Raw genomic sequence first — 15,226 nt, 5'->3', positions numbered from 1 at the left:
GATTGGAGCCAGTTTGTCCAAATACATTCTCCCAGTAGTTGAACTGTAGAATTACCATCCTGTGTTTGTCCATAAAATCTACATGTATAACTAAGCATGATCTGATCATTCTTACGTTCATGATACGTGCTTCAAATTGTGCTTTTGCAAAGTGATCATTTCTCTATTTTATGCAAATGACATGATAACGATATCAGAGCTAATGGAGTGAAAATACCAAAAAAACAATGTAATTGATACCATGCATGTCGGACAAAAAAACATAAATTCTTGCATAAAATTTTGAGGCCAAATTATGACAATTCATTGAATTGCTGGGGAAAGGTGAAATGTCACAAACTTTTAAATAACACAGTGAAAATGTAATTACTACAGCCAATTAACATGGTAATATCAGTTGCCTCAATGCAGCAGTATGTATATTGAGTAGTTAGTGCAACGATGTCGTGTACAGTACATTGTTTTCTCTCTCTCAGTGCCAAACAACATTTTGCTGGAAGGCATTTTTTATGACAGTAAAAAATGGTTATGAAATGTCGTGGTTTAATTTCGTGAAACAATTTACAACAGTCATCTAAAAACTTCGAGCAAAACCTTTTAGAAATGTATGAGACCCTGCAATTTTATTGTAGGTGAAAGGTGATGGGTCAAACCTAGGTCAGCATTCATAACATAGGTCGCCGGTTCATTCTGGTCAAAATGAGGCCTTAACTGACTGCATGAAAAAAATGTATCAAGTTCTGTCACTGATAGAGTGACAGAGAATGACAAATTCAGTTTTTTATAATTATATTTTGAATAAAGTGGTTTAGTTATACTAATTTTCTTTATCTTAAATGACAAGAGCTGCAAAAAGACACAGCCAAATTTACACAATTTTAAATAAGGGGTCAGATTCACTTCTGAATTAAAGTAGTGAAACACATTGTCACTGATGTATCCCATTGTTGGTGATCGAGGCATCGTCACACATGAGAACATTTGAACACATGGCAATCAGGCCCGTGCAATTCCAGGTTACTCTTGCAATAAATATAAAGCGACTTTATGGGTGCTTCTCTCATGGTTAAATTAAGGACGTCATTTTCATTTTTTTGTGTTTTATTCTTTCGTATACATTTTTGGGAAGTGGAATACTGGAAAGCAAGTTCAGTGGGGGTGTTGAATAGTTGACCGTTTAAAATAGAGTGAATACAATCCAGCTTGGCACATTGCATAACAAATTGTCTTGAAGTTTACGTAATTCTCACTTTGTTTGTGATTTTTATCTTTTACAGGATAGACTTCGACTTTTTCCAGACCATAACTGCTGCTGCAGCTGAAGGTATTTAAAGCAAAAGAACAAGGCATCGCTGAGATCCTGGCTATGAATCGAAATTTAAGTCGCCCGCGGTTATACTGGGTCTTCAAGTGTAGCAAGATGATGGTCTCCAGTCACCGGTGACTGCACAGAACTCCTCGCATTATGTCATTCAAAAATTGTTAACTTAATTTGGATGCTTTCTAGCTCTGAGAAGTAAAACTATCAGTTTTATTGCCGTGTGATGAATATTTTTCTGTCGCAGAGTGTGTGGGAAGTGCACCCCCGGGTGACTAAAGGGATCTTGGAAGCAGTTCTGTGAAATCTGCTTCCACTGGCCGTTTCGTTTTCAGCTGAAACCCAGGTTCAAACCCAGGATCTCAGCGGTCTGACCTCTGAGCCATGTGGATACCTCAAAATAATTTAATCTTACACGCTTCAATGGATGTATGCATCGGTAGTGTGAGAATATATCTATCAATAAATAAATGCATCTTTAAATGCCTAATAGTAATAATTTACAAATACCAGACACTTATTTTAAGGTTGTCATCCTGTAATAAGGGGTGGACTGTAAGGCCAATGTAAAATTCAGTGCTTTGTCAATCTACTGCTGGATGAAGGCCTCCCCAAACCGTGTTCATTATGGGGGTTTGTTCCACCATACTTCACCGCGCTGCTACATACTGGTTGGTGAATTGAGAAGCTCGGGATAGGTTCATATATCATTCGCCACTGACGTTAGGTTGTCTGGTAAAGGCCACAGTACAAGGATGCACAATCTGGTCAGAGCTCCCGAGGTAGAGCAAGAAGGCGATGGACGGATGACGAAGTTAATTGACAGGGATGGAGACTGACAATACGGTGAGACTCATGTAGGGCCGGGAGAAGTGAAGGGAGGTGCTGAATACCACCACCCCTCTGGAAAGAAGAGGGCACGAGACAATGAGACAACAACATTGTCAGCGTCATCATCATCATGGCTACCTTCATCTGCATTCTTATCATCACCACCATTGCCATCATTAATATCATTATTTGGCCATGAATCGCCATTGTTCATGTCACAATTTTAAATATTCGTGTCACTATATTAATCTATATAAGATACTAGCGGGAAGTACCCGGCGTTGCCCGGTGGAAAAATATATTTCAAAACGTCTCTTAAAAACATAACATATACATACACAAATTCTAAGCTATTGTGAAAGCCCGGCGTGCCGTCTGTCCATTTGTCCATCAACAAAATTAAAAGAGGCTTGCTGAAGTCCAAAAAGTTATAGAAAGTGGGGGGTAAATAGTTGATCCTAAAGGTTTCTGAAAATTGTCGACCCTCCCGCGTAGGCATATATACCAAAACACCCAACATACAATAGCGTGCGTAGTATCTAGTGACTCTATAGTAGTATCTGACTATAGTAGTATCTGGCTCTACAGTAGTATCTACTGACTCTATAGTAGTATCTATTTATTTTCTATAGTAGTATCTACTGACTCTGTAGTTATATCGACTGACTGTACAGTAGTCTCTACTGAGCCCAGTAGTAGCTACTGACTGTATAGTTGTATCTACTTACTGTAGTAGTAACTACTGACCCTACAGTAGTATCTACCGACTCTATAGTAGTAACTACTAACTCTATAGCAGTATCTGCTGACTCTATAGTAGTGTGGTGACATACTAGACATCACTAGAGGGTAGCCACAGTACCCAGTGGAAGGGGGTGTTGTAGGGGCATGGCCCTGGAAACGATGAGAGAGAGCGCGTGAGGACGTGGCCTTTGGGTGAACCCGGGAGGACACGTGACCGGACGAGATGGAAGGGGCTACCCCCAACGGGGGGTGAGTGGGACACGTGATGAGGTACCAGAGCCCTCGAGAAGAATCTGGAAGGTTGTGTGGCCCACCCCACAGCGGATATAAACCGGGGCGGAGAGGCCGGCGGGGTCGCCGTCATAGGAGTGCAGCTGAAGAGAGATGGGGCCTGCCCGCCAAGTCCTGGATCCTCAGTTTTCGGGCGTGAGAGAAGACGTCGAGAGCTGGGCAATGTGTTCGCTGGCCCGGCAGATTATATAGTGTTCCCGTGAGTGTTATGCAGCTATCCAAGGTGGTCACCACCCTTAGTCGTTATCCCGTGACTGTAGAATTACCTGTGTTGTGTTAGTGTATAAAACTTGTTGCCTCCATACTCAAGAGTGCGTCTCAATAGAACCCACTACAGTAGTATCCACTGACTATAGTATTAACTACTAACTCCATAGCAGTATCTACTGAGTCTATAATAATATCTGCTGACGCTATAGCAGTATCTGCTGATTATAGCAGTTTCTACTGACTATAGTCGTTACTACTGACTGCAGCAGTATATACTGACTAGTGGAATCTACTGGCTGTAGTATTATCTACTGACTATAGTAGTATATATTGACTACGGTAGTATCTACCGTCTCTATAGCAGTAACTACTGACTCTGCAGTAGTATCTAACAGAGGTGGGACAAAGTCATTGTTATGCAAGTCCAAGTCGAGTCGCAAGTCATCAAATTCATGACTCGAGTCTGACTCGAGTCCAAGTCACATGACTCGAGTCCACACCTCTGGTATCTAATAACTATAGCAGTATCTACCGACTATTGTCGTATGTACCGACTCTATAGTAGTAACTACTGACTATAGTAATATCCACTGACTATAGTAGTAACTACTAACTCTACAGTAGTATCCACTGACTATAGTAGTCTCTACTGACTAGTAGTATTTACTGATCGTAGTAGTATCTACTGACAGTATATACGAACTACACAGTAGTATCTACTGAATATATTAGTAACTACTAACTCTATAGCAATATCTCATGACTCTATAGTAGTATCTGCATACTCTATAGCATTATCTGCTGACTCTAGTAGTATCTACTGACTCTATAGTCGTATCTACCGACTCTGCAGCAGTATACTGACTAGTGGTTTCTACTGACTGTAGTAGTATCTACTGACTATAGTATCTACCGACTCTATAGTAGTATCTATCGACTCTATAGTAGTAAATACTGACTATAGTAGTATCCACTGACTATAGTAGTAACTACTAACTCTACAGTAGTATCTTCTGACTGTAGTATCTACTAAATATACAGTAGTATATACCGACTTTACAGTAGTATCTCCTGACTCTGCAGTAGTAACTACCGACTCTACAGTAGTATCTCCCGACTTTACAGTAGTATCTACCGGCTCTACAGTAGTATCTACCGACTCTACAGTAGTATCTCCCGACTTTACAGTAGTATCTACCAACTCTATAGTCATATCTACCGATTCTATAATATATATCGACTCTATAGCAGTAAACTACTAACTTAACAGAGTGCCGTGGTGAGGCCTAGTCCCGTGCAGAGCCACCGGCCTCGCCTAGATTGCCCAGCCGGCCGAGGTGGCACCTTGGCAGGCTGGGGCTGGGCTGCTATACTCCCCCCCACTATCTATGGACTATAGTCGTAGCATCTACTGACTCTATAGTAGTAACTGCACACATTGGGGTGGGAGGGGGGGAGAAGAGGACATTACACTGTGAAGAATTTACCTTAGCGTTGTGTGCATATTTTTTGCATTTTTCACACGAATGAGAATTCCCCCCTCCCCCCACCAATCGCGTGTGTGCGTTGCTCGGGCCAACCACGGCTCAGCTTTCTCGCGCATGCGCAGATGCGTACTTTGGCGCTCGCTCAACATAGTAATATAATCATTAATAGTAATACATTGTTAATTTAACTACTTTTAAGTTGATGGATGTGAAATACGAATAGCGCTGGCTCACCACGGGGCTTATTTCGTGGTATCTGGGTACTTTTTTTTATTCATAAACCCCACGGTTCGCGAGTTAAATCCGTCGCAAGTTGCGTACACAGACAGACACACAGACAGACAAACAAAAAATTACTTATATAAGTAAGAAGACTGATGTTAGCTGTGGCCGGTTATTGTGTCGTGTTTTAGGTATATTTTGTTTAACCAGGTGAGAACTATAAAGATCAGGATACTCTCATTTGCAAGGGTAACGTGACCTTAAGCTCAACACAGTGCGTCAACCACCGCTGCACCAAGGCCAATGCACAGAATTTATGGCATTGTGGCTATCGTGGCAAGCGTTAAGTATCGTTCATTATTTTCTCTTGACACCCCAAAATCAATGGGGTTTCACGGCAGATGTTGAATCTCCCTCCGTGGAATTCGGCAGCAATTTATTTCCCATTTAGAACAAGGTCAAGAGGAATATTCACCGGTAATGGTTTGTGGAATTGGCTCAGCAGAATTAAAATCCTAACGCCTGTTCCACAGGCAATTATTGTATTGAAGATTTGTGTTGTATAACGATCTGTCGCATTGTTATTGCATTGACAACTCAGTCATTCTCCTTCTGGTGTGTGGAAGAAGCTATGGCGCACTACACCAGTATCAAGAGTTTGGGCTGAGCTTCCCCTAGGTCTGCTCAGCCTTGATTGAGTACTTTGTGCGGGGTGTGTATGTGTGTGTGAACATTAGCATCAGCGAAACAAAAACTTGGGCACGTGTGGCGCCGGCCAAATCACCCCCCCCGCCTCATGTGCCGTGCTGACCTTAGTAGGTGCTCACGAACGGCACTTACCCTGACAGCTTGCAGTACAGTGTGCTGAACAGTCCATGTTTGTGTGACACCATTGCTAACAAATAACGCGGTCCAAAATGTATGCCAAGACGAGCATCGTCCAGTACATACTTCCAATGTCCATTGCACACTAATTGCAGAATTTCCAAATTTTTTCCTCGGATTACCACAAAATGATACTAATTTTATCGACTCCATAGAGGTGAGGTTGATGATTGTGAGCGAGTTTACTCCTGATAGGGATTCTGAATGGGCAAACTTGTAAGAGCTTTAAGCACTGCGCCGCCCTGTCTGATAATTAAATTGCCCTAATTAGTATTGCTAAAACGGTGCTGTGTGTTGTGTGGCCAGGTTTTATTTAGGTGCCTGTGATGTGTGTGATCGATTCGCCCGCTCATTGTGCTCCCTGAAATCTCGGGCTTGTGTGTGCATGCCTGCATGTAGGCGTATATATCCACACTCACGAAGAGCGCTTGCCACAACAGCCTGTGTGGTATATACAGGGGATCTTTGTCTTTGTACCTGTCAGTGTGACCTAGTGATAAGTGCACCCCGCTGCAAACATTACGAAGCACGTTAGATTCCCGCTTGCCGCTGACGTTAATGTCGAGTGATATCCGACCCTGTCTTGGGATTTCCCTGGGTCGACTTAGCATAAGATATGTACCTGGTGCGCTGTGTTAAATGCATAAGCACTGGGGAGACAAAACGTCTTTGCTTGAGGCTTGCCACACCACTTTCATGTCTGCACTGCCAAATTTAATCGGTGTTGGCAAACAGCATTTACCCTGACTGGCCGCAAGCATAAGTGTGGATCTTTTACTATGTGGGTAGAGAGTGGAAGCACAGTGATTAATATCTTGTGATTTGATTCCTGGTCACAGCGTAACATCAGTGCCAAATTATATCTGACCTGGTTCTGGGCCTCCACGAAGTCGACTGAGCCTTCTGTGAGTACCTAGTGCAGTGTGTAAGAACATCAACACTAGGAATGCAAAGGTGGTTTGGTGTGTTTCTGACCACACCGCCCCTCGTAAGCTGTGCCCACCTTCATTGTTGCTCACTATAACAGCACTTGCCGCAAGCAGCTATACAGGTTTTGAATCCATTAAAACCGTGTCTGCCACGTGAAGTCCCATTGGCAAACCCTCTCCACTCCTTGTGGCGTCACATGGGCACCTAGCCTGGCAAACATATTGTGGTGATGCCAGCGTTGCCTGGTGGTGAATGACTGTTGTGTATTCAGGTGTGTACATGTGTACAGAACTTTCCCCAACAGCCTTTGATAGGCTACTAGCGGGAAGTACCCAGCGTTGCCCGGGCGAAAAATATATTTCAAAACTTCTCTTAAAAACCTTACATATACATACACAGATACTAAGGTATTGTGAAAGCCTGGTGGGCCGTTTGTCCATTTTTCCACCAACAAAATTATAAGAGGCTTGCACAAGTCCAAAAAGTTATAGAAAGTGTGGGGTAAATAGTTGATCTCAAAGGTTTCCGAAAATTGTCGAACCCCCCTCAAAAAATATCTTTACCCCCGCGAAGGTATATATAACTACACACCCTACATACAACAGAGTAAGTAGTATCTATTGACTCTGTAGTTATATCTACTGACTGTACAGTAGTATCTACTGAGCCAGTCGTAGCTACTGACTGTTTAGTAGTATTTGCTGACTGTAGTAACTACTGCCTGTAGTAGTATCTACTGGCCCTACAGTAGTATCTACCGACTCTATAGTACCAACAACTAACTCTATAGTAGTATCTGCTGACTCTATAGTAGTATCCACTGACTATAGTAGTAACTACTAATGCTATAGCAGAATCTACTGATTCTACAGTAGTATCTACTGACTGTATAGTAGTATCTACTGACTAGCAGTATTTAATGACCGTAATGGTATATACTGACTGTTTTAGTGTCTACTAACTCTATATAGCAGTATCTACCAACTCGATAGCAGTATCTACTATCACTATAGCAGTGCATACCGACTGTGGTGGTACCTGCTATCGCCACAGTAGTGCATACCAACTGGTGGTACCTGCTATGACTACAGCAGTGCATACTGACTGTGGTGGTACCTGCTATGATAACAGCAGTGCATACTGACTGTGGTGGTACCTGCTATGATTACAGCAGTGGATACTGACTGTGGTGGTACCTGCTATGATAACAGCAGTGCATACTGACTGTGGTGGTACCTGCTATGATTACAGCAGTGGATACTGACTGTGGTGGAACCTGCTTTCACTACAGCGTGCATACCAACTTTGGTGCTACTTTCTTTAACTACAGCAGTGCATTCCCACTGTGTTTGTACCTGCTATGACAACATCAGTGCATACCGAGTTTGGTGGCCCCTGCTTTAACTACAGCATTGCATACCGACTATGGTGGTTTCTGCTGTCACTACAGCAGTGCATACCGACTGTCGTGGTACCTGCTATGATAACAGCAGTGCATACTGACTGTGGTGGTACCTGCTATCACTACAGCAGCGCATACTGACTGGTGGTAGCTGCTATCACTACAGCAGCGCATACCGTCTGTGGTGGTACCTGCTTTCACTACAGCAGTGCATACTGACTGGTGGTACCTGCTTTCACTACAAGTGTGCATACTGACTGTGGTGGTACCTGCTTTCACTACAGCAAAGCATAACGACTGTGGTGGTACCTGCTTTCACTACAGCAGTGCATACTGACTGGTGGTACCTGCTTTCACTACAGCAAAGCATAACGACTGTGGTGGTACCTGCTATCACTACAGCAGCGCATACCGGCTGGTGGTACCTGCTATGATTACAGCAGTGCATACTGACTGTGGTGGTACCTGCTATGATTACAGCAGTGCATACTGACTGGTGGGACCTGCTATGATTACAGCAGTGCATACTGACTGTGGTGGTACCTGCTATCACTACAGCAGTGCATACTGACTGTGGTGGGACCTGCTATCACTACAGCAGTGCATACTGACTGTGGTGGGACCTGCTATGATTACAGCAGTGCATACTGACTGTGGTGGGACCTGCTATGATTACAGCAGTGCATACTGACTATGGTGGTACCTGTATGATTACAGCAGTACATACTGACTGTGGTGGTATCTGCTATCACTACAGTAGTACATGCTGGCTCTATAGCAGTATATATCGACTCTATAGCACAACGTACTCACCTGACAGAGTGCCATGGTGAGGCCTAGTCCCATGCAGAGCCCCCGGCCTCGCCTAGATTGCCCAGCCGGCGAGGCTGGGGGCTGGGCCGCTATCCCCCCCCACCATCCCCCCGCCCGCGCTACAATACTACTATCTAAGCGCTATAATATTAGTATTTACCGACCTTATAGTAGTAGGTACACACATTGGGGTGGGGGGGGGGGTGAGAAGAGGACATGACACTTTGACGAATTTACCTCAGCGTTGCGTGTATTTTTTGTTGCATTTTGAACGCGAATGAGAAATCCCCCCCACCCTCCACCGATGACTAGCGTGCTTTGCCAGGGGCAACTCCCGGGCAGCTTGGGCGGGGAAATATTTAAATAAAGAAAAATCTCACTAAAGAGCACATTTTACTACTTTAAAGTTGACGTATGGGAAAACGGAATAGCGCTGGCTCACCCAGGGGTTTACGGCGTGGTACCCGGCTACTTTTTTAAAGCGTAAACCCCACAGTTCGCGAGCCAAATCCTTCGCAAGTTGCGTCCACACAGACAGATGGACAGACGGACGGACACAGACAAAAAAGCCTTTTTTCGGTAAGATACAGGGAATCTTTTGTCTTTGTGTGTTTATGGGGAGCATTGGCACATTTATAGTGCACTACACTACGAACGCAGCATCCCGAGTTCGATTCCCGCTTATGGCCAACATCAGTGGCAAATGTCTGAACCAGTCCTGGGCTCCCCTCGACCTACTCAGCCTTAAATGAGTGCCTAGTGTGGTGTGAAAATATTAGCAGTGGGGAGATAAAGGTGGCGGGACGTGGTACTGGCCAGCAGCACTTGCCCTACCAGCCTCTGTTCGGCCTACACATTGCATTTTGTCAATACGTGTGTGTGTATGTGTAATTTTGTGTTGTTGGTGTGTGCAGGAAAGCAGAACGTGGTGATCATGGGACGCAAGACGTGGTTTTCAATCCCCGAAAAAAAACGTCCGCTCAAAAATCGCATAAACATCGTCCTGAGTCGGGAGCTGAAGTACGTGCTTGTAGTGTAAGAGCATCAACAACAACATCGTCACCATCATCATCGCTATGATCAAAGGCATTGTCATCGTCATCGATACCATTGCCATCATTAATGTCATCATCATTCTATGGCCATGAATCACCATCGTTCATGTCATAATTTTCAATGTTTGTGTCATCAACATTGGTGTCATGTTATTGGCAGCAGCTTAATTTTTTTTTATTCTGGAATTTTAATCATCGTGGTGCTTGTCATAATGAAAGTATCAACATTGTTATGATTGTAGTTGTCATCGTTAATTATTCTCATTTATCATCACTGTCAGCATCATCTCCATCATTATGGTCGTTTTGGGTAGAAATAGTGGGAACTTCATTATTGCCATTCTTATATTTTAATTATCATCTTCATTATCATAGGATTCAACATAATTGTCATTTTCAGCATTAGGATTATCAGTATCGCCATCATTGTCATCAATATCATCTTTACTATTATGCAATAATCACCACCACCAACAATATAACCACAACAGTCACCATCGTCAGCTTTATATATAATGTGCTATCGACAGCGCAGGACTCGACCCAAGTCTGCAGCCTAAGGCTACACGTGCGATACGTGCCGAGTGTGTATACGTGAGCGTGTGAATGGGCTCTTGTGCGTACACACACGGCTCGAGAGAAGTGGCTGCCAATGAGACAGATTGCAGTGGTTCAGTGGGTCAACTCCCACCCCTGTGAAGACATTAATATGGAAGCATGAATTTCTCTGCAAATAGGACATTAATAATAAAAGCCCTTTACAGTTTTTTTTCTCCATTTGCTGAGCCATCAAAGCATATTTCAGGTAGCTCCCTTCTTTGAGATGTTTGGCCAGTGCAACTTTTTATCTTTATTTCCACTTTTAGTACAATCGTGCTATCGGCGTCATGCCAAGAGACAAAGTGTGCAGATGTCACAGAACCACTTCTGAGATCCCATCAAGTGACCTCTCCTCCCACCCACCCTGCAACAGAGAATGATGTTCGTCACGTGAGTGAAACAGATATTTTTCATTCTCAGAGCTGGTATGTAGCAAAACCAAATTTATTGGTTTATTTGCACAAACATCTGTAGCCGGGCTGGGACCAGTAGGTGACTGGGCTGAGACATCACAGCAGTTGAGAACCCCATTTCATCACAGGAAGCAGATATTCAGTACAGAAGATCTCAGCAGCGCTAGCTCAGCCCCCCCCCCCGTCCCCGTCCCCGAGATCCACCTCTATTTGGCCAATGTCAATCGGTGAGTTTTTTGCACGTGAGAAAGAAGCAGCAGTGCCTGGGAAAAACTCGCAGCGCATACAAGGGGGTGACGTGTAAAGCGCCGCACAGATATATGAAAGGATCCATTTCTATACTGAAAGCTCCAGGCCACCGCACAGCCACCATGGGATGAAACTCACATGCAAAAACAGTACCCGAAGGAAACCCACGCCTTCGTGGAAATAACACGCCAACGTCTACATAGGCTTGGTCACGAACCTGCTTGCTGTACTGCCATCTCCTGGTGACCTTGCAACCTTAGCAGGCTGAGAGTCGCAGGGTACAGTGATACCTCGGTTCACGAACGCTTCTGTTCACGAACAACTCGGTTCACGAACAGAAAATTTAATAAAAATATGCTCCGGTTCACGAACTCCGCTTCGGTTCACGACCAGGAGCCGCGGCCATTTTAATGCTATTTCCAGGCTGTCACATGGTCGTGACTTCCTGTAGGAAGATCGTGGAGAGAAGAAGAGACACAGAAAGAAGTACTGTGAGTACTGTGAAGACACTTTAAGTGACTTTTTGCTTTTTGGTGTGCTTTTTAGCACATACAGTACTGTACAACTGTACTGTACAATACTGTACTTACTGTATTGTACAGTTCACCCGTTTGAGTGCTTACTGAAGTCATCTCAAGCAAGGTTAGTGTTCTCTCTTTATACATTACTATACTGTACAGTACTAATGTGTATTGTAATTTGTTTCATAATTTTGTGCTTCAAAAACCCAAAAAAAAGGTCAGAACGGATTAACCGGATTTACATTGAACCCTATGGGAAAATGTGCCTCGGTTCACGACCAATTCGGTTCGCGACCAGAGTCAGTTCACGATTTAAGTTCGTGAACCGAGGTATCACTGTATATGATGATATTTGTGTGCGATCCACCAACCCCACCTAGGTAGCACCAGATTAAAAAAGGAAGGCCATCATTTATCCCTCTCTTTAAGACCGAAGCAGGAGGATTTCTCCACAACTCTGACTGTCAACCTGATTATGCTAGTTGTAATTACTGGCGAAACGTTGTACTCGAATTGTAAATCTTGTGGGTTTTACTTTCCAACACACCGGTGGGCTGAACTAGTAACGAACTGGCATGTTTTGTTTAAGTGACAAACGTTACTCATTGGCTGTGGGGGATGGTGGTGGGTTCAACGACACATTTATAATGGTAGGAACCTCCTGGTTACACCAGCCCACAGGGGATTATTGTGTCCGTCCGTCGTGCATCCAAAAATGGGAGGGGTAGGGCTGGGTGGAGAGGGGAGGGTGGGGAGGGGCTGGGTGGGGAGGGTGGGGTGGGGCTGGGTGGAGAGGGGAGGGTGGGGAGGGGCTGGGTGGGGAGGGTGGGGAGGGGCTGGGTGGAGAGGGGCTGGGTGGGGAGGGTGGGGAGGGGCTGGGTGGAGAGGGGAGGGTGGGGCTGGGTGGGGAGGCGCTGGTCACCCCGTGGTGCCCTTATAAAACTCAACGTGTAACCTACTCACACCGGCTTGTGCCCGCCCTCACAGTCGGCCATATTTGCGGAATACACCACGCCGCCGTTGACCCTGGCCATTGACCGAGCAACCCAACGTTCCTACCAGCTCCCTCCGCAGGAATGTGTTATATACACGCTCTAACCCAAAAACCTCGATTATGGATAAGGCCACCATGCATGGCAAAACTCCCTGTGCTGCCGTCGTTCGCAAGGCCATTCTGTTCCCGCAAACGAAACTGAATTTGCAAGATTTTGCGTGCGGCCTACATTTGCTACAAGCTGTGAAAACATAATGCAAAGCTGGTCCTGAATATTAACACCTCTGGTCCACAACCCCCATCTAGCAATAGATAGAGCATGGCTGATGATGAGATTGTCAGTATTAGATTCTTAAGTGTACAATGGGATATATCATGGGAATAAGAATTGATTTTAACTGAGGAATAAATCTTTAATTAACTGCTGCCTTACCCATCCATGCGTTCACTTTCACATTGCACTGCTCGAGTTTTCGTATTTGTAGTGGAGGAATCCGATGAGTTATGAAGCTCTGTTTTGCAGATGTACAGTAGGGGCAGGTAAGAACGTCACAACAAACAACGCAAAAACATGATAGTGGTGCAAAGTACAAGAAAGGTAAACAAATCACCCAAACACATACAGTAAAACCTTGGATTGCGAGTAACTTGGTCTGCGAGTGTTTTGCAAGACGAGCAGTTTTTTTAAATAAATATTAATTTGATAAACGAGCGAGGTCTTGCAATACGAGTAGTACGTGCATACACTTTGTCTGCCGAGCGTCACGTGATCACAACTGATATGAGTGCTTTGATATACGAGTGCTTTGGATTACAAGCACGTTTCCGGAACGAATTATGCTCACAATCCAAGGTTTTACTGTACTAATGAAACTAAACCATCCCCAACTTATTTTCCAGAAGCGACCTGGCCACAAATGATAGCTCAACAAAGTGGCTTAACATTTGGACATTTAGGGGCCGTCCATAAACGACGTGACGCGATTTTGGACGATTTTTGACCCCCCATCCTCGTCACACAGCGTCACAAAAAGTCAGACCCCCCTCTCAAATATGACGTCACAAAGCTCTGCCCACCCCCCCCAAAAAAAATTCAACATGCTTCAAATCGCTTTAAACTATTGTCATTGTAGTGCGTATTTAATGTGCCGCTGCACTCTGATGTTGTAGGAGAAAACATCAAAAAGTCTATCTAATTAAGTAGAACGTGTTGTCTATATTTATTTAAAGTTGCGCATTTTGACGTGACATCATATTTCTCACCCCCCCCCCCCCCTCGTCACACATCGTCACAAATGTCTGACCCCCCTCCCCCCAGGTGCGTGACGTCATTTATGGACGGCCCCTTATATCACCAATATAATTTCAGCATTCTGAGATGTTATTGCATTTGGACATTTTCTAATCATAAAGCATTGGGGAGTGGTGGCGAAGAGGTTTGCTCACAGCGCTGGGAAACTGGCAACCTGAGTTTGATTCCCATCCACCGCTAACATCAGTGGGGAGAGATAGCTGAACCTCTCCCCCCCCCATCGCTCCACCATGTATGTTGAACTCATTTCCCACCGTGAGTAGTCAACTGCACTAATCGGAGGTTAACATCCCAAAATGATCAGCGTGGTGGAGTACACGGTTAAACAACCCCCATGAATGATATTGTGTGGCGAGGCCTTCATCCATCAGTGGGTTTTTAATGGCCGTAAATTATTTACAATTGCATTAATAATGCCCTTTATATAGCCATGAAAAGCCTCGCTCACTAAGTCTCATGGACACTTCAGGAGGGGTCCTTCATTGGGCATGCGTGACCGATTCCACGAATGAGTGTAGGCTTCATATTAGAGGAAACCTGAGCATCTGAAAAAAAACCCCACGAGAAGGGTCGGCGTAAACACTACTTAAAACTCCGCACCGATAGATTCAGGATTCCATCGCTGCATGGCCATCTCTTGGCCACCTCACAGCCCAAATTGAAAAGAAACTCTGTTCAACCGTCGCACGTTTCTCGTTGAAGTGCGAAACCCTCGGTGCAGGTCTCTACGAGCTTCTGCTCTGACCGCATAAAGAAAAACGGCCGCCGGGAGGCAAAATAATTGGCACACGGATGATGAACGAAGGAGGTGCAGCGGAGGCTCCGGGGTTTCTGTCCTCCGTGTCGTCTGAGCAAATCCTCTCCAGCGAGCCGAGCGATTTTATTTAAAAGCATTTATTTCATTTTATTAATTTTGCGGCATGCTTATAAAAAAAAACGACAGATGCTG

At 44.5% G+C, this 15,226-nt stretch overlaps 1 protein-coding gene across 2 annotated transcripts in view; it reads left to right on the top strand.

Moving 5' to 3' along the window:
• Window positions 1–15,226, top strand: part of DHFR (dihydrofolate reductase) — a 47,167-nt gene that overhangs the window by 5,183 nt on the left and 26,758 nt on the right. For both annotated transcript variants that reach the window (XM_078879078.1, XM_078879077.1), the window contains exons 3-4: window positions 1,278–1,324; window positions 10,048–10,153. In XM_078879078.1, coding sequence (XP_078735204.1) covers window positions 1,278–1,324; window positions 10,048–10,153 — 153 coding nt within the window. The remainder of the gene's footprint in view (window positions 1–1,277; window positions 1,325–10,047; window positions 10,154–15,226) is intronic.

The sequence above is a fragment of the Lampetra fluviatilis genome, chromosome 53 (assembly GCF_964198595.1).
Source record: "Lampetra fluviatilis chromosome 53, kcLamFluv1.1, whole genome shotgun sequence".
Taxonomy (NCBI): Eukaryota; Metazoa; Chordata; class Hyperoartia; order Petromyzontiformes; family Petromyzontidae; genus Lampetra; species Lampetra fluviatilis.
The sequence above is the reverse complement of the archived record's forward strand: the minus strand, read 5'-3'. Positions and strand labels throughout refer to the sequence as shown.